The 25,226-nt window shown below is 38.7% G+C and overlaps 6 protein-coding genes across 9 annotated transcripts; 2 read left to right on the top strand and 4 right to left on the bottom strand.

Annotated features, from left to right (window-relative positions):
* The first annotated feature begins 184 nt into the window (after positions 1-184).
* On the top strand, positions 185-3,202 carry LOC117618902 (pentatricopeptide repeat-containing protein At5g52850, chloroplastic). Its single transcript, XM_034348668.1, has one exon. It carries the CDS (start codon positions 470-472, stop codon positions 3,167-3,169), a length of 2,700 nt encoding a protein of 899 aa, XP_034204559.1. The 5' UTR covers positions 185-469; the 3' UTR covers positions 3,170-3,202.
* A 46-nt stretch (positions 3,203-3,248) lies between these two features.
* LOC117618903 (probable NADH dehydrogenase [ubiquinone] 1 alpha subcomplex subunit 5, mitochondrial) lies at positions 3,249-5,050 on the bottom strand. The gene is made up of 2 exons (XM_034348669.1): positions 4,612-5,050; positions 3,249-3,770 (listed from the first exon to the last, which is right to left on the bottom strand). Exons 1-2 carry the CDS (start codon positions 4,922-4,924, stop codon positions 3,571-3,573), a joined length of 513 nt encoding a protein of 170 aa, XP_034204560.1. The 5' UTR covers positions 4,925-5,050; the 3' UTR covers positions 3,249-3,570.
* Positions 5,051-7,605: 2,555 nt separating this feature from the next.
* LOC117618901 (probable WRKY transcription factor 27) lies at positions 7,606-9,192 on the bottom strand. The gene is given in 4 exon segments (XM_034348666.1): positions 7,606-7,820; positions 7,822-8,244; positions 8,366-8,479; positions 8,555-9,192. Coding segments are annotated over 4 exon segments (1,314 nt in total). The 3' UTR covers positions 7,606-7,681.
* Positions 9,193-14,079: 4,887 nt separating this feature from the next.
* LOC117618899 lies at positions 14,080-17,810 on the bottom strand. 4 transcript variants are annotated; one of them, XM_034348662.1, is made up of 8 exons: positions 17,314-17,810; positions 17,030-17,124; positions 16,648-16,763; positions 16,302-16,343; positions 16,104-16,231; positions 15,533-15,713; positions 15,109-15,287; positions 14,080-14,827 (listed from the first exon to the last, which is right to left on the bottom strand). In XM_034348662.1, exons 1-8 carry the CDS (start codon positions 17,709-17,711, stop codon positions 14,311-14,313), a joined length of 1,656 nt encoding a protein of 551 aa, XP_034204553.1. In that variant the 5' UTR covers positions 17,712-17,810; the 3' UTR covers positions 14,080-14,310. The 4 variants fall into 4 exon arrangements, with proteins under 4 accessions (XP_034204553.1, XP_034204554.1, XP_034204556.1 ...); XM_034348663.1 differs by having other exon boundaries at positions 16,104-16,204; XM_034348665.1 differs by having other exon boundaries at positions 16,104-16,195.
* Positions 17,811-17,985: 175 nt separating this feature from the next.
* LOC117618898 (dnaJ protein ERDJ2A-like) lies at positions 17,986-22,678 on the top strand. Its single transcript, XM_034348661.1, has 11 exons — positions 17,986-18,101; positions 18,776-18,999; positions 19,123-19,218; positions 19,430-19,550; positions 19,677-19,783; positions 19,898-20,115; positions 20,334-20,511; positions 20,608-20,727; positions 20,998-21,084; positions 21,305-21,415; positions 21,651-22,678. The coding sequence occupies exons 2-11, from the start codon at positions 18,814-18,816 to the stop codon at positions 22,485-22,487; spliced, it is 2,061 nt and encodes a 686-aa protein (XP_034204552.1). The 5' UTR covers positions 17,986-18,101; positions 18,776-18,813; the 3' UTR covers positions 22,488-22,678.
* Positions 22,679-22,989: 311 nt separating this feature from the next.
* On the bottom strand, positions 22,990-25,188 carry LOC117617699 (pentatricopeptide repeat-containing protein At4g21190). Its single transcript, XM_034347186.1, has 5 exons — positions 24,808-25,188; positions 24,575-24,673; positions 24,348-24,491; positions 24,050-24,262; positions 22,990-23,701 (listed from the first exon to the last, which is right to left on the bottom strand). Exons 1-5 carry the CDS (start codon positions 24,889-24,891, stop codon positions 23,321-23,323), a joined length of 921 nt encoding a protein of 306 aa, XP_034203077.1. The 5' UTR covers positions 24,892-25,188; the 3' UTR covers positions 22,990-23,320.
* Between the last annotated feature and the right edge of the window lie 38 nt (positions 25,189-25,226).

The following is a 25,226-nucleotide window of genomic DNA, read 5'->3' as shown; positions in this document are numbered from 1 at the left end:
TACTACTTTATATTATATGCGAACTGATATTCACTTTTAGGATTTTAATTCATTAACAATATTTTAACGGATTTATGAAAATTTAATCACAAGCACATTTTGCTTTATCTCTACAGAGATCCTCTTAAGTTTAGATTTATTTCAACGGAAACAATTTTGTTTATCTTGCTTATAGGGGAAAGTATCTGTACCAGAGGAAAAAACACAACAGGAAGGCAAGTTCTTATACTTTTCTTTGGTTCTTCGAGGTTTCTACTTTTGTTTATTCCGAGCAAGTGTTAATGTGAATGCATCACAATACATAAAGAAAACAAGGAGATGAGTTTCTTCTAGATATAGCTTCGTGGAAGCTTCCATCATATAGGCATCACTGGAGAGACCATAGAGAAAGGAAGCTTCCACGAGTCCGCGGAGTTGGAAGGAACTGCTCCAAATACCACAGTAAAACTTCGATAAGAAAAAGGTTTTTATGTCTCTACCGACAGTCACCAAGTTCGTTATCAACACAACTCAAGTAAACTGTTTCAAAGAAACATGCCTTCGGGTTCTTTCATTATGCAACTCACGGGCCCTGAAAGAGGGTGTCTGTGTTCATAGTCCAATTACTAAACTGGGTCTTCAGGAAGACCTCTACTTGAGCAACAATTTGCTGTCTTTGTATGCAAAATGCTTTGGAGTTGAACCTGCACGCCACTTCTTCGATGAAATGCCTGACAGGGATGTTGTGTCCTGGACTGGCATGCTGTCTGCTTATGTCAGGAACGGACGGTATGATGAGGCGCTCGAATCCTTCGATTCGATGAGCATTTCTGGGCAGTGCCCCAATGAGTTTACACTCTCAAGTGTCCTCCGGTCGTGCTCATTGTTGGGAGATTTTGATTACGGGACTCGAATTCATGCATATGTGATAAAGCTTGGGTTTGAGTCAAACCAATATCTTGGCAGCACTATGATTGATTTGTATGCCAAGTGTGGTTTCACTGATGAGGCTTGTAAGATATTTAGAAACATGGACAATCGGGACACTATTTCTTGGACAACAATCATCTCTTCATTAGTCCAAGCTGAGAAATTCAGTCAGGCTCTAGCCCATTACATGGATATGATATGTGCTGGGGTTCATCCAAATGAGTTCACTTTTGTGAAACTTTTAGCTGCATCGTATTCTCTCGGTTTGAATTACGGGAAATTACTTCATGCCCATTTGATAAGATTGGGAATGAGGCTGAATCTGGTCTTGAAGACAGCCCTGGTCAATATGTATTCAAAATACCAGAAGATGGAAGATGCCATTAAGGTTTCAAATCAAACACCTGACTATGATGTGTTATTGTGGACCTCTGTTATTTCTGGCTTCACAAAAAGTTTGAGAGTCACGGACGCTATTGCTGCATTGCGTGAGATGGAGCTCTCTGGAATTGTACCAAATAATTTCACATACTCTAGCATACTGAAGGCAAGCTCGGAAATTTTATCGCTGGAATTGGGAAAACAGATCCATTCACGGATAATCAAGGCTGGCTTGGAGTATGATACTTGTGCAGGAGGTGCACTAGTTGATATGTACATGAAATGTTCTGACCTAGCAGAAGATGCTTTGGAAGCGTTTAGGGACATAACCTCACCGAGTGTCATCACTTGGACTTCTTTGATTGCTGGTTTTTCTGAACACGGTTTTGAAAAAGATTCTTTTCAGTCTTTTGCGGAGATGCGAGCAGTAGGAGTTCAGCCAAATTCCTTTACTCTCTCCAGCATTCTTCGTGCCTGCAGTACAGTTAAATCTCATAGTCAAACAGTGAAACTCCATGGACTTATAGTTAAAACTAAAGCTGGCTGTGATACAGTTGTTGGGAATGCTCTTGTGGATGCTTATGCTGCATTGGGGATGGTGGATGATGCATGGCATGTAGTTACCTCCATGATCCATAGAGATGCTATCACGTACACATGTTTGGCCACAAGAATGAATCAGATGTGTCGGTATGAAGTGGCACTGGATGTCATCGTTCGCATGTACATGGATGATGTTGAAATGGATGGATTTAGTATGGCAAGCTTCTTATCTTCATCAGCTGGCTTAGCAGCAATGGAAACTGGGAGGCAACTACATTGCTATTCTATCAAAGCCGGTTTAGCCAGTGGGATATCAGTTTCAAATGCCTTAGTTGACCTTTATGGGAAATGTGGATGCACGGATGATGCCTACAGAGCTTTCAAGGGGATTTCTGAGCCAGATATTGTATCATGGAACGGATTGATATCTGGATTGGCATCAACTGGGCACATCTCCTCTGCTCTCTCCACCTTCGATGACATGAGGCTGGCTGGATTTAAACCCGATTCCATTACATTCCTGTTAGTGCTTTTTGCTTGCAGCCATGGTGGTTTGGTTGAATTAGGTCTTGAGCATTTTCAGTCAATGAGAGAAAAGCATGAGATAGCTCCACAACTGGATCACTATGCCTGTTTAGTTGATCTCCTTGGCCGAGCCGGTCGACTAGAGGATGCCATGGAAGTGATCATGACAATGCCTTTTAAACCAGATGCCTTAATCTATAAGACATTATTGGGTGCTTGCAAGTCACATAGAAACATTGCTCTGGGGGAATATGTGGCAAGGCAAGGTATTGAACTAGACCCATCTGATCCAGCTTTTTATGTGCTGCTTGCAAATTTGTATGAAGAATCTGGTCAGCCTGATTTAGCCAAGAGCACCCGAAGGGTGATGAGAGAGAGAGGATTGAAGAAGAATCCTGGGCAGTGCTGGATGGAGATAAGAAACAAGGTTCACCTATTCAATGCAGGAGATAGATCACATCCACAGATAAATGAAATCCATGAAAAAGTAGAATCGCTTATTACGGAGTTGAAGAACCGAGGAAACTTGTATCAGGACTATGAAGATTCATCTTATCATAGTGAGAAGCTAGCTGTTGCATTTGGTCTTCTCAGAACGCCGCGAAACGCTTCCGTACGCATATCGAAGAACATGCGTATATGCAGCGAATGCCATAACTTTATAATGCTTGTAACTCAATTTGTTGACAGGAAGATCATTGTGAGGGACGGGAACCGATTGCATGTCTTCGAGAAGGGTGAGTGCTCGTGCATGGTTGCAGCTAGTTTACAACAGGACGAAATATTTCATAAATCTGTATGTCATAGTTGATGTTCTCTAATGACACTCGAAAAAAATGAAGATTCTGCGGACAGGATTGTTAAACTGTTGGCAATGAGATTGTCTTGTCTTGTGAGTTTTGTGACAAACTCGTAACATTAATTCTTTATTTCAGACGGAAACAAGCAGCCTTCAGAACGGTAGAAGCTAACCTTTTACATTACTCATTTTCAATGGAAATCGAGCATAAATAAAGAAAACAACATAGTTTTACTTTACGATAACAACACTTGAGTGTAGATTATTGAAAAATCCAGGCCTCCCTCCCACACTTGAAAATTTATACAGCCTAGCAAACAGGCCCACTGGCACCAACAAAAAAGCAGGAGAATTCAAGAAAAAATACTCAAATTCGAATTTGGAGTCCAAAGTCCCCAGGAGCAGTAAGACCTTTACTCCTTTGATTCGGACCCGATAGAGGTGGCCTTAGCCTCATCCAATTTTGCTTGGTTTGTAGTAAGACCCTCCAGCGTCTTGTAGAACTCTTCGGGAAGAGGACCAGGTCGGTGCAGAGGAACATGTTTGGGAACAGGCGCGTCATTCTCGATCACCTCGCATTCATAATCATCAGGAACACCCCATGGATCCCACTCTGCAATCCAACACAACACAGAATACACACTATTACAAACAATACAATTCAATGCTACTTTGGAAATAATATACTATATCAGTTTCGCCCAAACTAGCACTTCATACATACAATGGCAACAGAAGATATCATTTCCAACGTTTGAACAATAAAACACTGAGACCGAAGAACTAAAGACGCCACCTTAATCGAAACAATTGACTACAATGGCTAGTAAACATCATAGTTGACACGATAAAAGCTTTCTACTTTGGAAATTGAATGAGAGTTTGACATGCATCCGAGTGAACAAAATAGAGCTCACACTAAACTTTATATACAGTGAACAGAGTGAAATTGCAGCTTCATATGCATCAAGTCAACAATACGTCATTCTCAAGCAAATCATATTCTCTTTGAAACTGATAAAATCAAGTGAAGCCTTTCGTTTCATGATTGTAGTAAACAAAAGCACCGCCTAAACATGACCACTATAAATTTACAACCTTTATTCAGTTTTCCATCATAATTTCCACGACTAAAACTGGGGAACTAAAGCACCATCACAAAACTATAGAGGCCAGACTGAATCGCCAAAATTTCCAATTCCATTTTAGTTTTCTATTTCTCATCAACCAAACAAACCACATTTCTGAGAAACCACAAACAAGCACTTCATTTTAGAAAACACAACCACATTTCTGACCAGGAACCGATCCTTGAGCTCAATTCGCATGTTATAGGACCTAGGACCAATGCCAATAGCAAAACTCAATTCAACATTTCTAATTTCATTATTTCCGAAATAGAAAAATAAATAGCTCAATTATGAAAAATAATACTAATAATAAATTGTACGGACCGATCATCTTGCCGATGAGGGTGAGCTCGTCATGTGCCTCCTCGATGAGCTCCTCGACCTGGCCACAGCCAAGCTTCTTCTCGATCGCTTCCCAGTCCTCTTCTTCGCGGCAGACCTTGAGACGCTGCCGTGTGAAGCTCTCGACGGCCTTACGGTATCCTTCGTCCTCGGGAACGGCCTGGATCTCCTTTAGGGTTTTGGAGTATAGCTCAATTAGGACCTCCCTGGCATTGGGGACCACGTCCAGCCCTACGATCCCCGTCGTCTGCTTCACCTTGGCCATTAATGGCCGTCCGATCGCTCGCAGGAACATCTTTTAGTATCACACTCTCGCTGTGATGTGAAGTTCTGTATCGTATCGGTCCTCTCCTCCTACCTAGCTCACAGACACAGACTCGCTCACTGTAAAACCCGTTTTCAAAAAGGAAAGAGATGATGGGTTTCCCGAATCCTGTTTCATTATAATTTGGTGTTGCCACATCATCACAAGCCCAAATCAAGGCCTGCAATATCCTTTGGGCCTAATCATAAACGTCTTCTTTTTTTTACTTTTGTTTTGTAGGTACAAAAGCTCATCAAGATAATAGATCAAAACTCGCTACTCATTTTCACATACCATTTCCTTTGTTTATACATGCGATATTAGGGAAGGGAAAATTGAATTTAAAACCTCAAGTGCGTGAATAAATGCCTTTAACTACTTGAATTATAAGCCCCTTGCCACAAGCCATATCTTTAATGATATGGTTTAAGGTTTAGGTTTTTACCTCATTCGTGAATCTCTATCAAATTCAAAAATCTCAAAGGCCTCTTGTTTTCTTCTTTATTGGTCATAACCCCAACAAAAATCACTTCCACTGCTACAACACAGTCATAGACTTCACAGTCCCATAAGCCCAGACCAAGTTTTTGTTGTTGGCAAAGCCATTTGGATGTGTAGTTTTTGGGTGTTCCGGCTTCCTTTTCTAATTGGTTCATGCCCTGAATCTATTTGAATATTACGTTATTGTTCATAGCTCTCACATTGGATTTCATATGATTTCATCTATCCATATATACTCTTACGGTGCTTCCATTTTTTTAACCCAAAAAAAAAAAATTGACGTTATTATGAGAATCTAGCACAAGAGATGATAATTTATATATGTCATCTCTTTCCTTGGTATTTCCTTTCAATCTTATATGAGAAGGAGAGATGGAGAGAGCAAGAGAAGGAGAAGGAGAGATAAAATGTAAAAAAGTTGGTGGTAAAAGAGTCCAGGTATAAGTTTTGGGATGAATCACGCCTCCATTTGTATACTACAAATTTGAGCTAAGAGGTTGAATACAAATTTAGAATACCACAATGAGGCTTGAGAGTATAAACCAATTAATATTAGCTTAGTTAAAATAATCAAATGATTAACAAACCTTTAATTTGGTTAGTAAGAGATAATATTTAATAAACAAAGACCCTATATTTTATTTAAAAAGAATCACCTTGACAGGGTCATCCTCATATTTCTCGAATACAATAACCCAACAACTTGCTTCACCCATTTAAAACCTAGTATTTCTTTTCTGCAACCAACCCTTGTTGTGGATATTTATTATGTTTTTTCGTTCATACACAATAATTTTTTTCGAGATTAAGTAAAAGACAAAACCCTGAATAAAATATATTTGACCCACTCTCGTAATTATATCCAAAGAGGGGAAAAAATATTTGACCCGATAAGCCAACTATATTTGTCCCCATTATATGAACAGACAAAAAGGGGATCTAGTGTTTGTCTCGTGATGATGGCGACTGAACCGGAGCGGGTCACGGTCTGACAAATCAAACCCTACCTTACGTGCAAACCGACAACTGTCTTACACCCACTTGATTTATAAATAAATATAACCATTTTTTTTTTCTCTAAAATATTGTTTTTATTTTTATAATTATAATTAGATTTATGTTCTAATACTCAGTGCTAGTTTCTGTGTTTACCTGGTGCTGACCTGGCATAGTCAAACTGTTGACAGAGCAAAGCACTTCCTAATTCATTCATATGGATGCTTTTTGTTGGACACTCTAATTAATTAGGATATTAATTGGTTCACAAAATCATTAATGAAAGATGAAATAAAGAGGGTTTTCTTTAAGTAAAGTGTAAGTGTAGATTAAAGAGGGTTTGGGGTTTTCTTAAATTACATGTTTATGAATGGAAAGATTACAAATTTGATGCCTCATGAGTGTTGGTGACGGAATTAATTGTTCTAAATGAAGTGTATAACCTGTAAGAACGAACATTACCACGTCGTGATCCCTGCTATTTATATACTAAAATCACATTCTTAAACTAGTCTTTTATAACACCCAAATCGTGTGCCTAAATTATTTTTATTGACCGAGGGGAGATGTTTAATAATTATATTGCTAACTACGTTTATCCATGTGGATGAATTTTAAGTGAATTTTATATATACAAGTCAGTATATTGGTTATAATTTGGCCCCAAAAAAAAAAAAAAAAAAAAAAGCGCTTGTCAAAATGAACCTAAAAGCGTTTCTACCACGTGTAACGTTATGAAACACCATGTCTAATGATTATGTTACTAATTATATCTCTCCACGTAAATATGAGTTTTATGTAAGTATAGTAGAAGTCGGTAAATTGGTTATAAACAATTTTATTCTTATTGACATGAAACGTATGCCTGAAACTCTTTATACCACATATAAAATGTAACGTTATAAACATTATGTCTAATGATTATATTACTAATCACATCCCTCCTCCACATATATATAAGTTTAACATGAAAAGGGTATAAGTCGGTAAATTCGTTATAAACAGTTTTCTTTGTCAATCACCGCAACAAATTAGCCTTAAAAAGAAACCTTTTATATGCGCAATTTACAACAAGAGAAAAATAAAGCTGAAAACTCCCTGTAGGCTGAAGAAGGAAGGGACTCTTTTCTATATCTATTTACATACAATCTAATAAGAATCCCTCCCGCCCCTCTCTCTCATAGAACCAACACGGTAAGAAAAGATTAAACCAAAAAACTATCAGCCTTCGCAAACGGTAACTTGTCTGCTCTAGCGGCCTCCGCCAACGGTGGCTCCGACAGCAGAGGAACGATTAGCAGCAGCCCAAGAAGACCCCAAACTTGACGGCTCTTGATCCGAAAAAGTATCACCAGAAGCACCTGCCGCCAGAGAACCCTCGCTACCACTAACTAGTACAACCCAATTGCTTCAGCCCCAAGAATATCTCATCCGACATGGCTGTGTTCGGGATCAGAACATCGTCCTCCTCCACGTCCTCGTCCTCGATCTCGTTCTCATCCCTTTCCTCCTCATCCTCATCAAGTTCCTCATTTTCTTTGTCAAGTGAATTGTCAGAATTGACGTTATTGGCAACAACGTCTTGGTCAGCTTGGGCTGGTGGTGAACCGGAGTCGTTGTTGATGGGCTGGTTTTGACCCGCCATCGCTGATAACTTGTTTCTGGTGCTGCCAGCAAGGGAGTTTCGATGCGTTGGACGAGGGTGAGTATGGTCGCCTGTGTATGTGACGACGAAGATGTTGGGGTCCGCCGTGCTCCGTTCCACTTGTTTTCTCGCTGAACATCCTTTGGAGCTACTGCAGCGGTAATAGTTCCTGTGGTGGAGATGCCCAAAGAGAAGGGAAAAAGAAAATAAAGAAGAAGCATCTTTGGTATTTCAGAGAGGAAATCGCAAAAGGAAAGGAAAATCATTGCAGAGAAATTAACCTAATTTACCTTGGATGAGGAGAACCCTTGATAGGTTTTTGGCCGTACTTACGCCATGCCCATAAATCGGCGGAGAGATTCTCTGCGTTTACTTGACAAACCTGTCTTTTCTGCTGACACTTCCTGTGAACCAGTTGATATCAAAAGCAATTGAGTAAGAAGAAATAATATAAAAGGGAATCTATACTGCAAATATACCTTTTTCTTGGCCGGGGGGAGTTGATTGGCATGGTGAATGGTACACGAGGAAGAGGAGGAGGAAGAGCGGGAACCATGGCCCGAGGCCTCATAAAACCCTGCTGCGTTGGGAGCTGTTGGGGTAGAATTTGAGTCTCTGGTTTGGGTAGCAGAAGCGGCTGTTGTTGGCCATGGAATTCTCCAAAACCAGGAGGAAAGATGGCAGGGTTGAAATGAGGGCTCGCGGGGGTGTTGGTTGGCAGAAAATGATGTTGTTGCTGTTGTAGGTGATGTTGGCCACTACTGGCAGATCCTCCAAAGTCAGAAATAATGGGGGAATTTGGAATAATAGGAGGAACAAAGGTGTTGTTGTTAGTGCTGGGATTGTTGGTGGTGGTGGGGTTGGGCAAAAGGGGTTCGTAAAACTGTTGCAGCTCTTGGAAAGCATTGGCTCTGGGCTCGAGGAGATTGGGGAAAGAGAATAATGGGTCAGTTTCCTCCTCGGATTTCAACCAATCCCAAAAAGGGTATTCTTCCTCCGCGGAGGGTGGGGTAATGGGATTTGTGGGTGCGCCTGCGGCGGAAGTGTTAGTGGTGGTGGCGTGGGTGGCTGATTTGCAACTCCTCACCACAGCGTAAAGATCCCAATCATCTGCCATTTCTTGAGACTCTCACCAAACCCACCAGTCCTAATCTTATTTCTGTGTTCTTTTGCTGCTGCTTGTACTGTTTTAGGCCAATCTTGAGGAAGCAGTTGGGTAAATGAAAGACATGGAGAAGGAAAGAGAGGCACAAAGGACGGCGCTGACTTTTGGATGGGAAGTAAAATCTAGGGGGAGGAGAGAGACGCAGACACAAACAGAGACTTAGACATAGACATGGAAATAGATAGATTGTAGTGAGAGGAAATGGGGGAGCACTGACTTGGTAAATTGTTAATTATTTATATTGATATTTTATATTAATTTAACCCAAAAAGAAAGTGAAAAAGAAGAAAAAAGCAAAGGGCATTGCATTTTTTGAAACAAAAAGAGAGAGTGGTTTTAGAGAGGAGGGAAGGGGCGTGATGGATTTGGAGGGTGTGAGAGGAGAGGAGAGAGAGCCGTGCCTTTTTCATTGACTTTTGTAAAAATGTCAAACAGGGCCCGTACAAGCACATCTGATTGGTTGTGTGTGTGAACTCGTCCTCTCATTCGCTATGTATAAGCGTGAAAACAACTATACAAGCACATGATGTGCACATACATACCGCTGTGGAGCATGCCCTACAACTGAACTGGCCTAGTGCGTTTCAAAAAGCACTTCTCGCACGCACAGAACGTAGTTGCTAAATGGTCTACGTACGTGTGCCCTACACATCAAGAAAGGTTCGAGGGTTGGTGTGGTAAGGAGGAAGAAAAAGAGAGAACCATGGCTGCCAGATTGTCTACATGCATGTGGCTTGTGTTTAATTTCACACACTCTCATGGAAATTGGTTGAAACTATTCTCTATTATTATATTATCAAGGTGTTTATATATAATATGCACCACGGTGTAATAATTATATACATATTGCATACAATATATTTTGCCGTTCTCATTACAAATGTGGAGTGTGGTTCGATAGATTATTCATAGGATTAACATCAAAAGACCCCCTTAAGGTTTGGGGTCATTCTCAATATAAGTCCTTATGTTTCAATTTCATCATTTTACATACCTCTACATCTATTTTGATTCATGTTTAAAATTTCAAAATTTCATGAACATTATCATAAAATAAATGTTATATCCACTCATATGAAAGCAACAATAATTTTACTTATTTAAGCAACATCTAAAATAGATATTTCAATTCTCGATATCCATATGAAATTGGGAGAATTGAAGCTCACTTGTAACATTAATATTATTAATATTATGCAACATACTTGTAGTTCAAGTAAGAGTACTTATTTATACACTCAACATGTCATAAGTTTAATTTCTTTCCTAATATCGCTCCTGTGTTAAAAATAAATAAAATATTATTTATTATATCAAACTGGATGAAAACTTGCTTCGAAAACCCACAGTTCGACTTGGGCGAAAGTTGTGAGAAAATATAGAATCAGGGAGATGACAAAGTTTTTTATTTTTTATTTTTATGGTTTACTTCAAATGGTCAACAATACTTAAATACACATGCAGTTTCCTAAACTTTTGGAGCGTCATGGATCATAAAAGGCTGATTCCATTATTACTTTAGATGATCCTAAACATTGAAATGAATAAAGTTCACAAGGTGATTGTAGCTCAACTTTGAAGTGAACTTAGTAAGAAATATAAAGTGTTTTAGAACTCTTTTGTATGACCAACTAGCTCGTTAGTGGTATTTCTCTTTTTAATGTTGGAAAATGTTATGTTATAAAATGGAGCTCCTCATTCCTATTGATAATAATTTTATATAAAAAAGAGTTATTTACAATAACACCTCTTGAGGTTTTCGGCCTTTTCACAAAACTCCTTGAGGTTTTAGAAATTACTCAAACACCCCATGAGGTTTTAAATTGTTTTCACAAAACTCATTTTCATTGATTTTTTATCTAAAGATATTGATGATTTTATACAAAAACATTCTCCAAATGACAAACTTTGCCTTGAGGTTAATTTTTTCATTTGCATAATTTTTTGTTCAATAAAATTATCAATTTTGGACAAACAATTAACGAAATGAGGTTTTGTGAAAACAAATTGAAACCTCATGAGGTGTTCGTTTAATTTTTGAGACATGAAGGAGTTTTGTGAAAATGCAAAAAACTTCATGGGGTGTTACTGTAAATAACTCTATAAAAAAAAAAACAAAAAACTATCGTATGAATTGAGACTTAAACTATTGTGAAATGAGTTTTAAAATAATTTAAAAAAAGGTTAAAAGTTATTAAAGTATAAAACAAAAAGGTAAAAAGATTAATGTTCTGGAAAATGGTTTAGATTGGATTTTTCTTTGGGGAAATGATCTCAAATATTAATAGATTTTGGCAAGGTACATGAAGGAAAATTAATTGTGAGTTTGTAAAGGAAAAAAAGTAATTCCGTGCTTTTTTTCCTTCTTTTTTCTGGGTAAGAATTTATTGTGGGGTTTGATACAGAACTTCGCGCCTGCATCTAAGGGAGACTGAAAACGCGCGTGAGTGAAAACATGGTACAACAACCTTAGGATGCAGCCGGTATCCGAACGAATGACAAAAATTTTGGCATTTTGAACAAGCGGACAAATCCAAAAATATAAAAAAAGCCCAAAAGACTTGTTTGCCACGCTACACTCGGATGGCTCAGGGCCTTCCAAAGTTGTACCGCGTGGAGATGATCGAATCCTAACCGTTCATCAACCCCACCTAACCAAACATCCTTCTAGGCCCATGGGCGGTGGGCCCTGCACAAGCATAAACCCCAAAGACAGGGACAGAAAGGGAAAGACGATGTTCCTTCCTTACCCATTTGAATTGTCTCTTCTCCGCTCTATATATACCAAGTTTGTGTCTGAATTTATGTTTCAGTTGCATCTTTTGATGATGTGTTTTGGGTTGAGGAATCTTGAGCCGTTAAAGATGGGTTTTATTTGTTTAATTATTTCACAAGATGAATTGCAGAATAAGGAAATTGCTTTTATCACAGTTGGCTTTTTATATATATTTTTATTGTGGGAATCTTTGCATTTTGGAACTTCGGTACTTTTAACTTGTATTAAAATCACATATTTCAAAGGGAATCATCAACATTTGTTGCTAAATACTGTACTACGTGTAGAAAGTCATTATCAAAGTTCGAATATGAGATCACTGGTATATAAGTTAAGAAGATTAACAACAAAGAGCGTAGTACTCGGAAGCAAAAGAAGTGCCAACCATCGTTGATTTAATGGGAGGGAAAAATAAAACAGCAAACTCGGAATGTGAAGAAAAGAAGCAACAATGATGGTGGCAAAAGATGTACCAATTGACATTCTTACCATCTTTGACTCTCTCACTATTAATAAACAATTTCAAGTCGGTAGAAAGAAGAAGAAGAAAAAAGTCAAGTAAAATAATTGAAGGAAAAAGTGCCCACAAAAGTGTAGCCAACCAACCCCAATGAGTTCACCTTGGAGAAGGAAGGATAGGATCTCTTGTATTATTATTTATACTAAAAAAGGTAACAGGGAGAAGAATTTTTATTTTTATGTTTTTGTAAAAACAGATATAGAATTGTTTATTGGAGTTGGAGAGGAAGGTGCTTCAAATTAAAAGGAAACAAAACTTGAAAAATGTGATTTGGGACCACCACCACTACCACTCACTTCGTTAAGGGGAATAAGATTTGCGATTGATGCTTCTTCTTCATGTCTTTTTTGTTTGGTTGGAACTTGGAAGGGCATTTGGTTGGACCTTTTCAAGTTCAACTCAAATAAGTTCCAGTTGGCCCAGAGACCTATCTACAATGTAATAATCTCCATGATATTGAAGATTAGGGCAGCCTTAGCTTAGCTAGATGCACAAAAGTCTAAAGGCGTTTTTGTTCTACCTAAATTAGATAGATAAAGATTGGACAGAGAGGCAATGTAATGATGTAAAACGAAAAGATATGTGGATTGTGGATGAACCATATAGCTTCATGTATGTGTCTTTGTGGACGCTTAAAGATTGATAAGATTAAGATAAAGTGATGTGATTGTCGTTGTCAATGTCATGGGATCTTCAAAAGAATGCATTTTGTTAATTTGGGCAGGTCGGCTTGAGAGAGAGAGAGAGGTGGGTTTGGCGAAAAGGAGAGGACTCAAGGGAAGGAGGAGGAGGTCTCATGGGTTTGGCAGGAGGAAATATTAGTGATGGCCATGGAGATGCTTTTGGTATCAAATGAAAGCAAAGGCTTCTTTGGATAAACGATCAGTTTATCTATACCGACAACCTCTCAAGCGCTCTTAGGTGATTGTCAACCATTGATGCGGTTGTGGAATTCACTTGCATTAACGACTGACAACTACCCACACTCTCGATGGGCTCGCTGGCTCAACTCTTCCTTCTAAATTCTAATTCATTGCTTTTATGGTGTGGAAAAAAAGAACAGTCTCACACACACACACTCAGGAGATGTAGATTGTAAAGGGCCACCCACAACACAGCACCAAGGGAACCATCTCCACCACCAACACCACATTTGTAATTCATTGCATATTTAAAATTTTCTTGTCGTGCATGATTATCTTCTTGTTTGTAGTTGCAGTAGTAGCAAACATTATGAGAGGCATTTTTGGCCCTCCTTTGTGCTATCTACATCATTTTAGATCATTGTCACTTTGTTACCATTAATGGAAAACAGTGAGGGCCCATGCTTCTTGATTCATTCACCCCTTGGTGCCTAAATGTTTTAAAAAGATGCCATAAACTCCAAAACCAATCTCATGTCACCTTCTACTTAACCCCATCCCCTGTTTGCTTCACCAATTGGTTGCAAATCGATTGGGTTTGCATAGAATCTAAATATAGATTGGAGATAATCTATATACTTAACCTTTACAAAGCAGAGTTGCTTAAAAAGAACAAGAAAGAAGAGAAAAACAAGGCACTTTCTTATCCATTTCATTACATATATGCTCTATAAGAAAACCTTTTTACAACAGTGGTCCGATGGCATATCGTAAAATACATGGTACATCCAAAAGCTAAAAGACGTTTAAGAAATCGACATCCCAGCAAAAAGAAATGCACGGCCTATTAACAACGTATTCTCTCTACTTATACCCAAAAAGAACAAGAAAAGTGTTGTCAGTTGCGCCCCCTAATTGTTTCCTCCACGAACCCATCTAGCTGAACCTGTCCTTGCCATGCCAGAATAATAATCACCTACATTAGCCACAAATAGTGGATCTCTATCTTCAAATCTTAACTCATTACTCATATCACTACCACCAGCATTTCCAGCATCCGGCTGCTCCAATTCTTTCGTCAAATCCTCCATTGTCTTCTTTAAAGTTGCTTTACTCATCTGCCCTGCCTCACCAGTTGAAATGCCAACCATTGTAATCTTAGGAAGGTTTGGATTTTGCTGTGAGCTCAGCTCTACGCATTCCTTTGACAACTCTTCAGTTTGGTCCTTTTGCTTCAACAAGAGATGACTAAACCAATCTCCAAAAGGGAACCGGAGATCTAATTTGTTTCCTTTATTGGTCTGAATATCATCATTTAATTTAACCTCTGAAGTGCTACAGTGTACAGAATCTTTATTATCATTTACTGCTTCCCTGTTGGCAAGGCGGTTAGATGACTGAGAAGCTCTAAGAAAAGAGGCAGCACTCCTGCAACAAAATTAACATACTTTTGTTAAAAAGGTATAAAACAAATTCAGTTGAAACTCTAGCATCCAGAAGCACCAAATTAACAGTCAGAGAAAGATTTAATGAAAGTGCATGACAATGATACAGAAGATACGAGGGGTCACTAAATTAGGTTATAAAAAGTAATATTGTTGATCATCGAATATAATGTGAAGTTCTATGTTTTCAATAACAGAACACACACACACACACACACACACACACACACATATGCATCAACTCAACAATGGCACGCCATGTACCTTCTCTCAAAAGAGTCAACCATATAAGGGAATTTTGGTTGAATGCCAGTTGCTTTCCTTAACCACCTATTACCAAGAAGTACTTTATCAACAGCATAAAGGAGTTGCATTTCAGCAGCCTTAGAAATGACACTCAAAGGTATTCCAGGATTCCCCATTTCATCCATTACTTCCTGAACCTGTCAAGAAATATATGTTACAACGAACCAAATACACACAAGAGAACAGGAATAAGGGGACCTGGGAACTTTTAAACTTAATTTATACATCTATATATTTCTATGTCAGACGAATAAGGAATCATGCTTCTAAGCTTATCATTGACGATGTGAATCCAAAATCAGATCATCTTAAAACCTTGTAAATGCAACGCCACCAAAATAGTTGCTACATCGGAGTAATACTTTACGACGTGATTTCGTACCTCTGGAGGCTCCCATAAGTTATCTCCCATCTCTTCAATTACTTCTGCTGGCAAGCTGTCATCAATCACATCCCGTCGACGCTGCATGTGCCGAGTTTGAATTAAAGAATGGAAATGCTGATCTACAGATTCCTCAAGAATGTTATCAAGCATGTTTTTATCAAAAAAGTAGGGAGTATACCTGTTGGAACAAAAGATAAGGAATTGAGCATCAGCTATTCTGAACTAAACTTCAAAAAAGAAAATAAACTGGTTCTGATAAAATAGAAGTAATCATGCCACTAAAAGACCGGCCTTCAGTTGAAAAATAACAAAAAAATTCTTTTGGTTTTCAACCACAAAAAGAATAGATATACAGTACTTCCATATACTACAGACAATTGAAGAAATTTTTTTTTATTGAAAATCAAAATCTGAATGTGGATGCCCAAAAATAACTCTAAGCCTATGTTTCGAGAAACTTATTGGTTTTTGTTTATGCGGAAATCATTCATATAATTTTAAATCGACAGGGAATATACGTATCAGAATTCTAAAACCAGAAACAAGAGAAAAAAACAATAGAACACACCATTTGATCCCATCTGAGCTTGCTATTGCAATATCCAAGTTTTGAGCACTAAAAACTGGGACTCCGTCAACCCTTTTGCATCTGCCATTCTGCTGCATTGCCTTGAGAAGTTTGTTAGCTGCCTTGACCTGTAGAAGCAACAAATGTTAAGAAATCATAACATAGCATGAAATATGGTTGTCACTTGAAATAGCATACCTGTTTCTCATTTGGAACAAACTGGAACAAATGGGGCTTTTCCTGCATACAAGATAGTGAACAACTTACTAGTTAATTCAAAGAGAAGCATAGCATACCATGGAAATTACTAATATAAAAAGTTCTCAAAAAAGGCAACATAAATATTAATAAATCCATAATGTGGCACATCCAAAATATGACGCAGGTGCATGCTTTCTATCCATTACTTCATAATCAGAACAGCAACGATGCATGCACCTGTCTTAGCATTGTTGTTCCAATGATGCCAGAAGGGCAATTAAGCCAATGCGAAAACCATAGCAACTATTAAATCTATCTTACATACTGTTCAAGCGGGGATTACCTTGAAATGTTCATATGCTAAATCAAGACGGCAAGCACCCACCACACCACTTGGAATATTCAGCCGTTTCACATATGTAACTATGAACACAACCTCAGTCAGAATGTAGGTCATCTCTTTATAGAAACAAATTTGATCAGTTGAATGATATTCAAAGAAACAGTGAAGAGAAACATATCACACCAAAAAAAAAAAAAAAAAAACAAAGAACAACCAAGGACAACCACATCAAGCAGGATTACCACTGGATAATTATAACTTATAAGTATACCATAGCCAATGGAGTTGCGAAAATTTGGCTGGGTTGCATTCATTTATTTCTTTAAGTCCAACGTAACCAATAACCAATAAAACCAACCAGTTTGTTTATTTGGAACTATACCTGCATCGCCTAAATCCATAAAAAAACGGAACACGGGGCCATTTCTCTCACTATTAGTAACTGATGCAAACATCTTCTTGAGCCACTCAGGAGTTCTACAAGCACAGGCCATGAAAAAAGAAAATCAGTATAAAAGCTCATGTAAAAGACAGCATCTTTATCAAATTTGAATTGAAAGTCTAAACACATACATGATAACCGAGCAAGAAATTAACTTCTTTAAAAGAATAAAAACAAAATACCATTGTTGCAAAACAATGCTACTCCTAAGTTAAAAAAGGCACCTTTTGGAAATGAAGGGTATGTCAAAGTGAGTGGAGACGGCCATGAGACCAGTCCCAGAGAGGTCACACATACTGAAGACCTGGCCCACAAAGGCCGGCCCACCACCCTTGATATTCGAGTTCAACCCTGCAATCCTGACCGTTGACGGGAACCCCGAGTTTGACTCAGACGAGGACTCCACGCCCTTCATTGCGGATTTGAAGTCCGGTTGAGCCGAATGGAAGGCGAGTGGTTTCGGCGAGTTGGGGAAGAGGAACGCGACGCGGATTGTTGACGGGGTCGACGGCGTCGTTTTGGGGGAGGCGAAGAGAGAGAGGAGATTGGCTGCGGTGGAGTGGACCAAGTGGGTTATGGGTCTGGCTTGCTTCTTGTGTGCTGGCTCGGTTGGTGAGGCCATGAATGAGGACCTTTCAGCTGTCGATGGATTTGTCGAAGTGTGTGTATAAGAAAAGGGAGAGCCTAGAGGATGAGGCTCCAGACCAGAGAGAGAGAGAGAGAGAGATCTAATTGGGATGACGTTGCAAGTTTCAATTTACGCACACGACACGTCGTTTAGACAAAAAGAACAATTTTGGGCCAGAATAGGCCCATTAGACAAAAAGAACCATTTTGGGTTAGGATAGGCCAATTATAGAGTAAGACCAAATAAAACCCAGGAAGCTCGTCTTCCCATCTGAAAACGCTCAGCCTCTCTCTCTCTCTCTCTCTCTCTCTCTCTGTAGTCGCGCCATCGTACGGACAGACTGCCTCAGAATCAGATCGCGACCTCTGGTTTTTCCTTTTCCAGGCAATATATCTTTCTCCTATATATTTTTTTTCGAGATTTTGTATTTGAAATTCAGTCCTCTGAATTTTGATTAAGGTCTGTATGAGCTGTTTTTGTTTGTGTGCATGAACTGGAACGCATGCGTTTTGCATATTTGTAACAATTTCGATAATTGTCATTAATTTAATTCTCCATGCTCGTGTATTTTGGGTTGATTTATGCATTGCTGAAGCTTTGGTACTCCATTTTTTGCGTGTGTTTAGGTTAATCAGCTATCAGTATTGAATTGGCTGTACTGAGTCTGAGTTCGCTACCTCCCGTGCATATGAGTACTCAGTCATTGACTTGATCAACTTTACCATCATAGGATTCTGTTTTTTTGTTTTTTATGTCATAATTTCGCTGAATTATCGAGCTTCTTTGATTTTGATTGGTCTTAGTTTTTTAATGGCCTAATTCTGATTTTGATTTTGATTTTTTAAAATTCCGTTAGGGAACTCAAATTTCTTGTGTGAATGATGTTTTTTGCGGTATAATCATGAATTCTAATCTCTCCAACATTCGTTTGATGCCATTGCATTGGAGGTGTTTTGAAATTCAGATTTGCATCACACTCTACGTGCTCTGCTTGTGGATGCCACTTTGTCTACAGCTCTCTGAGAACTGATTTGATCTAACCAAAATCAATTCTGCAGGCATAATATCTATATACGAGTAGTATAGACAGGTTCCCATGGCTGCTTCGGAAGAGAATAGCGCTTTGTTCCCAATTTTCATTTTAACTATAATGGCACTGCCTCTAGTGCCTTATACAATAACAAAGTTATGTCGTGCTGCATCAAAGAAAACAAAGAGCATCCACTGCCAGTGCTCTGAGTGCTTTCGGTCAGGAAAGTACCGGAGGTCAATATTTAAGAGGGTTAGTTCCTCCATGGTTGCTTAAATCTATTCTCCATTTATTCATTGCATGAAAAATTCCAAAATATTGTTTTAAACCATATAACTATGGTCTAAATGTATGTGGCTGTGGTCATTTTTGCAGATTTCAAACTTCTCAACATGGAGCAACTTGACATTAGTACTGCTTTGGGTCATCATGATAGTCCTGGTGTATTACATAAAAAATATGAGTCGCGAGGTAAGCATTTCAATCCAAGTTGAGGCATTAATAGAAGGCGTGTGATTATGTATGGTTTTGCTGCCCATGTTTTATATTTCCATGCTACTAAAGTTCAGTTAATTTGGATTTCATATGAGATTTCCAATGTCGTGTCTTCATCCTTAGAATGATGGAATGGTGAATTTCATTTGGGATATCTTTTCATTTTTCACTTTTTAAATTCACTCAGATCCAAGTTTTCGAGCCATTCAGTATTCTTGGACTGGAACCCGGTGCTACAGATTCAGAAATCAAGAAGGCATATAGGAGACTCTCTATACAATACCATCCGGATAAAAATCCAGACCCAGGTTGATGGTATTTTAGTTTTTGAGTTTATGCATGATTGTCACCTGATTAGTGAAAATAGAAGGAAAAATGGCGCCTTTTATGAGTAGTACGTATACACTAACAGTTTAAAATTTTCCTTTTTTCAGAGGCCCACAATTATTTTGTGGAGTTCATATCAAAGGCTTATCAGGCTCTGACAGATCCAGTATCTCGTGAGAATTTTGAAAAATATGGCCATCCAGATGGCAGGCAGGTAATGTGCAATTTATTCGAGGAATTGCAACTTTGTTCAAGTGTTTCCTTGTCATTACTAAATCAGATATAATTAATCATGTTTTGAAACTGAATCGATGCTTTACTCCAATAGGGGTTTCAAATGGGCATAGCTCTTCCTCAATTCCTGCTACACATAGATGGGGCATCTGGTGGAATACTCTTACTCTGGATTGTTGGTGTTTGTATTTTATTGCCTTTGGTGATAGCTGTTGTGTATCTTTCAAGGTCGGCAAAATATACGGGCAACTATGTTATGCATCAAACATTGTCCACTTACTATTACTTTATGAAGCCTTCTTTGGCTCCCAGGTACTCAGTTTATTCGGAAGCTATGTTCATGTTTAATTTTGATAACGTAATATATTAAATCTTCCCATAGTAATCAATTGGCATATGTTGAGCACCAGAGTTGACGAAGTATGTCTTGCCTATCCATATGTTCTTGATATTTTGATGGATCTGGTGTATATTAACCTGTGCTCTCTGTTAATTTTTTATTGATCTTATGAGATAACTTGATTATACAGCAAAGTAATGGATGTCTTCATAAAGGCTGCTGAATATACGGAAATTCCAGTTCGTAGAACTGACAATGAACCCCTTCAGAAGCTTTTTATGCTAGTCAGGAGTGAGTTGAATCTGGACCTTAAGAACATCAAGCAAGAGCAGGCAAAGTTTTGGAAACAGCATCCAGCCCTTGTAAAGGTAGTTTGTGCCCCAAGACAGGGCTATATTACCAGAAAAGTTTGTTCCAGTCTTTGATAATTATCTATGCTTACCTTTATGCCACTCTCTATGCAGACAGAATTGTTGATTCAAGCACAGTTAACTCGTGAGTCAGCATCCTTATCTCCATCTTTGCAAGGTGATTTTAGACGTGTTCTGGAACTTGCCCCTCGCCTCCTTGAAGAGTTGATGAAGGTGATCACGACATTTCCTGTCTTACATTCTATTAGCAGCCTCTAAATTAAGTGCTTATGCTGCTTAGAAGTTGCAGACTTTCCATAATTCTGGATTATTTCACTCATCTTTGTGAATAGACTTGTTGTTTCAAAGGGTACAGAAGTTGGTATGATGCTGCTAGTATTTCTGGAAATCAATCAATCAAATTGATGTGCTAGTATTTTTGATGAATGTACCAAATTTGGAAGCCACATTGTGCTAGTTTTACTTAAGCTATATTCTATGCAGATGGCAGTTATGCCACGAAATGCTCAGGGGCAGGGATGGCTGAGGCCTGCTATTGGTGTGGTTGAACTCTCTCAGTGTATCATTCAGGTGACAGTCCATTATCCACTGTTGTTAAGCATGTAGATCTTTCAAATATACTAATCATGCGAATTCTCCTTTATTAAAAAAAAACCAAATACTTGAGATTTCTGATTATGAGGCATCTCTCTCTCTCTCTCTCTCTCTCTCTCTCTCTCATCATTTGTACCTTCTACGACGAATCTGTACTAATTTTTGGATTTTTGTTATTTTATTGGCCATAATGCAGGCTGTTCCTCTTAGTGCAAGGAAGGCTACTGGAGGATCCAGTGAAGGCATTGCCCCCTTTCTGCAGCTGCCACATTTTAGTGAGGCTGTTATAAAAAAGATAGCCCGCAAGGTAAATAGTCTTGTTTTGGACAATGTCATGCTGGAATACAACTGTTTAATGTTTAAAAATAAAGTATTCTGTGAATCTCTCGTTCTGAGACTGAATGAGCGGCACATCTTCATTCTGTAATAATTTTTCATGTTGGTTTGTTTCACTTTTATGTGTTGATCTTCTCTTTTCTCTCCCAGCTAGTCTTTTTGTCTTTTGATCTTAGCTTTAATAATTCTTCTTCTTGAATTTGCAGAAGCTGAGAGTATTGCAGGAGCTTCAGGACATGTCCTTGCAAGATCGTGCTGAGCTACTTTCTCAAACAGCTGGATTCTCGTCCAATGAAGTACAGGATGTTGAAATGGTATTGGAAACAATGCCTTCGATATCAATTGAAGTCAAATGTGAGACCGAAGGTGAAGAGGGTATACAAGAGGGTGACATTGTCACTGTTCATGCTTGGGTGACACTAAAACGTGCCAACGGCCTGATTGGTGCCCTTCCCCATGCCCCGTACTTCCCGTTTCACAAGGAAGAAAATTTCTGGTTTTTGCTTGCAGACAGTGTCTCCAATAATGTTTGGTTTTGGCAGAAGGTCAATTTCATGGATGAAACTGCAGCTATTACTGCTGCCTCCAAGGCAATTGAGGAAACAATGGAGGGTTCAGGAGCAAATATGAAGGAGACTAGTGCTGCTGTCAAAGAAGCAGTTGAGAAGGTGAAGAGTGGGTCTAGACTGGTAACAGGGAAGTTACCGGCCCCGGTGGAGGGGAATTACAATTTGACATGTTACTGCTTGTGTGACTCTTGGATTGGTTGTGATAGAAAGACAAACTTGAAGATAAAGATTTTGAAGCGTACCCGGGCTGGTACACGGGGAGGTTTTGTGGCAGAAGAGGGACCAATTGCGGAGGATGGGATTGAAGAGGAGGAAGAGAATGAAGATGAGGAATATGACGAAGATTATGAGAGTGAGTACAGCGAAGATGAGGCAGATGAACAACACGATACAAAAAAGAAAGGCCCTGCAGCAAATGGCACTGTGGATAAAGAAGTCTTAGGCTCAGAAGGTGAAGGTTCAGAGGAGGACTAAAACAAATACAATTTTATCTAGTTTACTTTGTTTGTTCATTTATCCGCTATTCGGTGAAAGAATTCAAACAGCCACCACATTGATAGTTACCATGTGCCCATCTTTAATTTGGAAGATCCTAGTTTTGATACTTAAAACGTGGGTTCTAAATCCATTTTCAGTTATTAAAATTTTAGACTTTTTTTTCCTTCTTCGTCAAATTCACGTCTTTCTTGGAACAAAATTTACTCATAAGCAATGCAAATGGGTGGCAGTTTGAATGACGCAAAGAGCGAGACTCAAAAACATGATTTTGTTCCTCCAGACTTAAACATAAACCATCCCACCATTTGCTTCCCTGCCCAGATTTAAGCAGATGTCAGATTATAGTTTGATCATTGGTTTTTAAACGGTTTCAAAAATTATGCCATGAACTCTCAATTCCATGTGCGAAACAAACACCGACCTATCGTAAGGCAAAGTTATGTGATATGTTTGTTTTATTGATTCGCTAGCTCAACTGTGATATTACTCAACGACGATTTATAAATTTGTCATCAAGAGGAGAGGCATAGCCTAGAATGTTTGCTATTCATAATTATAACACTTCCTTCACGGCTTCTTTTTGATTTGTATGTCTCAAATTAACGACGATCAGAGAAACAAATTGGACCCGACAGTTTCTCCCTGACAACATCACAGTTTGAATATCTCCGAATCCATGTCAAAAAGAAGAAAGCAAAGCCGAGTTCGTTTTGCCTCCTTTCTCACCAGACAAACATCCCATAATGATTAGAAGTGAGGTTAGGGAGAAGTAAAACATGATAACCCTCTGATATATGATATCTGACTGGTCAAGGAGGGGTTATAGATTCAATCGTGAGTTCATCTAAACTCGTTTCAGCTTCCTCGAGTAAATCACTTGAGTTCTGGTCCCCTTCCTCAGCTACAACAACGTCTTCATTTGGATTTGATTCAGCTGCTAACAATTCTTCTGAGCTGTGGACTGTTTCCTTCTCCCGACTCGGCATTTTTTCAGCACCATCATTTTCATAATTTGCTCGAATTTTAACACGTTTTCCTTTGATGTACCGATACTCCCATTTCGGTGGTGGATATTTCTGCTTCAACTTATGGTATTTGTCCAACATACCCAACTCCTGAAAGACATTTCCAACCTTTGTAACAATTGAAACATTCGGTTGGACCCCAAGCTCCTCCATGTCTGCAAAAATCTACAAGTGAAATTTTTCCGTAAGTTAAAACTCATTTGTGCATGAAACACAGATGACTCACTATACAAACTAGCATGACATTTGGTCTTTAAGGCATAGGAGATTGAATTCATTTCTCAACCAAAATCCATATAATTTGCAGGAACTTCAAATCTGCAACAACTATACGCAATATACTTATAGATTGGTTCAAATATTGAAGTGTTCCTAATCTGTAAATGAATGATATGATGTCCTTAGGCTTTGGTTCCAAAAGAAGTAATTGTACTCTGCAAAAGATAATCGTACAGACTAACGGAAGTGAGCAGTGGAACCATGGAAAAGATAAATGTGGTAGGATTTAAATACCTCAAACATCTTGTCATGTATGCCGTGCCGATAGTAAATAGAAATCATTTTGTCAAAGAACATGCGAGGCATGCTTTCCAAATACTGTGAGAATAACTTTGTCCATAGCTCTTCAGCTTCTTCAACTCTCCCATCCTCTGCCAAAGCATTTAATAGTGTGAAATAGGTCCCCATTGTTCTTCCTTGACCTTTGCTTAACATCCACTTTGATACCTACAACCCGACATGTGAGTTGTGAGATTTATCAATTAGAACCTATTCATGATGCTGAGCACAGAATGAAGAACAAAAAACAAACCTGAATGATCCTCTTCCATTCTTTTTGATTCTCAAGGGTCTTCAATGCCTTCTTCACTGTAATCAGAGGGAATTCTAATTCCCAAGCAATGAAAGAATCAAGGGCCCCATAAACTTCCTCTTTGACATTTGACAATCCCTTAATCTACAAAAGAAATTATCTTTTCAAAACCAAGCACAAAGATGGGAAACAGAGAATCAAAGAAAAGAAAGGAAGAATGAACTTACAGACTCAACAAGCTTAATCGATTTGGAAATGGTCCCAATCCTCTTATTGGCTTTCCAGACTCTTGGGTACCTGGGTCTTGGACCTTTTGCAGCACATAGCTGAATAAATTATTGACAAAATGGCAAGAAAATGAAACCCAGAGAACAAAATGTATAATTTAAGAAGAAAGTGATTATATTTGTGCATTTATAATTTCAAAATAAACAAATAACAAAAATGGACGGAAGCTTACCACTACACTGCTTCTACCGTGGGAGATTTTGATAAATTCCAGTCGCCGAGTAAAGACCGGAAGTGAGTATGTCAAGGTAAGCATACTCAGTAAGGCATTTAATATCTGAAATTTAGCTCAGCTCAAGTTTATGGAGGCACAGAGAGAGAGAGAGAGAGAGAGAGAGAGAGAGAGAGAGAGTGAATGGCTGAGACCAGAGCAGCAGAGCGTGTGTTTTCGGAAGATATTTTAATCTTTTATTTTTCTCTCCCAAATCTTATTTTGATTTTGATTTTCTATCTAGCCAAACACGGGAAGGGGGAAGTTAATAGTATTTCCTTGGGTGCACAAAACGGTGCACTTTGGCTTCATAACAGACGCTTTCGTTATTCGCGACCGCAGAGAATCCAAGCCATTTAGAAGCCAAACTCCAACGAAAG

Source organism: Prunus dulcis, chromosome 2 (assembly GCF_902201215.1).
Source record: "Prunus dulcis chromosome 2, ALMONDv2, whole genome shotgun sequence".
Classification (NCBI taxonomy): Eukaryota; Viridiplantae; Streptophyta; class Magnoliopsida; order Rosales; family Rosaceae; genus Prunus; species Prunus dulcis.
The sequence above is the reverse complement of the archived record's forward strand: the minus strand, read 5'-3'. Positions and strand labels throughout refer to the sequence as shown.

Bases quoted from the DNA above. Each gene is read 5' to 3' on its own strand.
- LOC117618902 (XM_034348668.1), top strand. From the start codon at position 470: ATGTCTCTACCGACAGTCACCAAGTTCGTTATCAACACAACTCAAGTA.
- LOC117618898 (XM_034348661.1), top strand. From the start codon at position 18,814: ATGGCTGCTTCGGAAGAGAATAGCGCTTTGTTCCCAATTTTCATTTTA. The intron at 19,219-19,429 runs GTAAGCATTTCA...AAATTCACTCAG, and splicing joins TAAAAAATATGAGTCGCGAG to ATCCAAGTTTTCGAGCCATT. The intron at 20,728-20,997 runs GTGATCACGACA...TATTCTATGCAG, and splicing joins TCCTTGAAGAGTTGATGAAG to ATGGCAGTTATGCCACGAAA.
- LOC117618899 (XM_034348662.1), bottom strand. From the start codon at position 17,711: ATGGCCTCACCAACCGAGCCAGCACACAAGAAGCAAGCCAGACCCATA. The intron at 16,764-17,029 runs GTATAGTTCCAA...GTTTCTATAAAG, and splicing joins TATGGATTTAGGCGATGCAG to AGATGACCTACATTCTGACT. The intron at 14,828-15,108 runs GTACATGGCGTG...ATTTTGTTGCAG, and splicing joins GTTGACTCTTTTGAGAGAAG to GAGTGCTGCCTCTTTTCTTA.
- LOC117617699 (XM_034347186.1), bottom strand. From the start codon at position 24,891: ATGCTTACCTTGACATACTCACTTCCGGTCTTTACTCGGCGACTGGAA. The intron at 24,492-24,574 runs GTAAGTTCATTC...TTTCTTTTGTAG, and splicing joins CGATTAAGCTTGTTGAGTCT to ATTAAGGGATTGTCAAATGT. The intron at 23,702-24,049 runs GTATTTAAATCC...TTTCACTTGTAG, and splicing joins TACATGACAAGATGTTTGAG to ATTTTTGCAGACATGGAGGA.
- LOC117618903 (XM_034348669.1), bottom strand. From the start codon at position 4,924: ATGTTCCTGCGAGCGATCGGACGGCCATTAATGGCCAAGGTGAAGCAG. The intron at 3,771-4,611 runs GTCCGTACAATT...GTTGGATTGCAG, and splicing joins CCTCATCGGCAAGATGATCG to AGTGGGATCCATGGGGTGTT.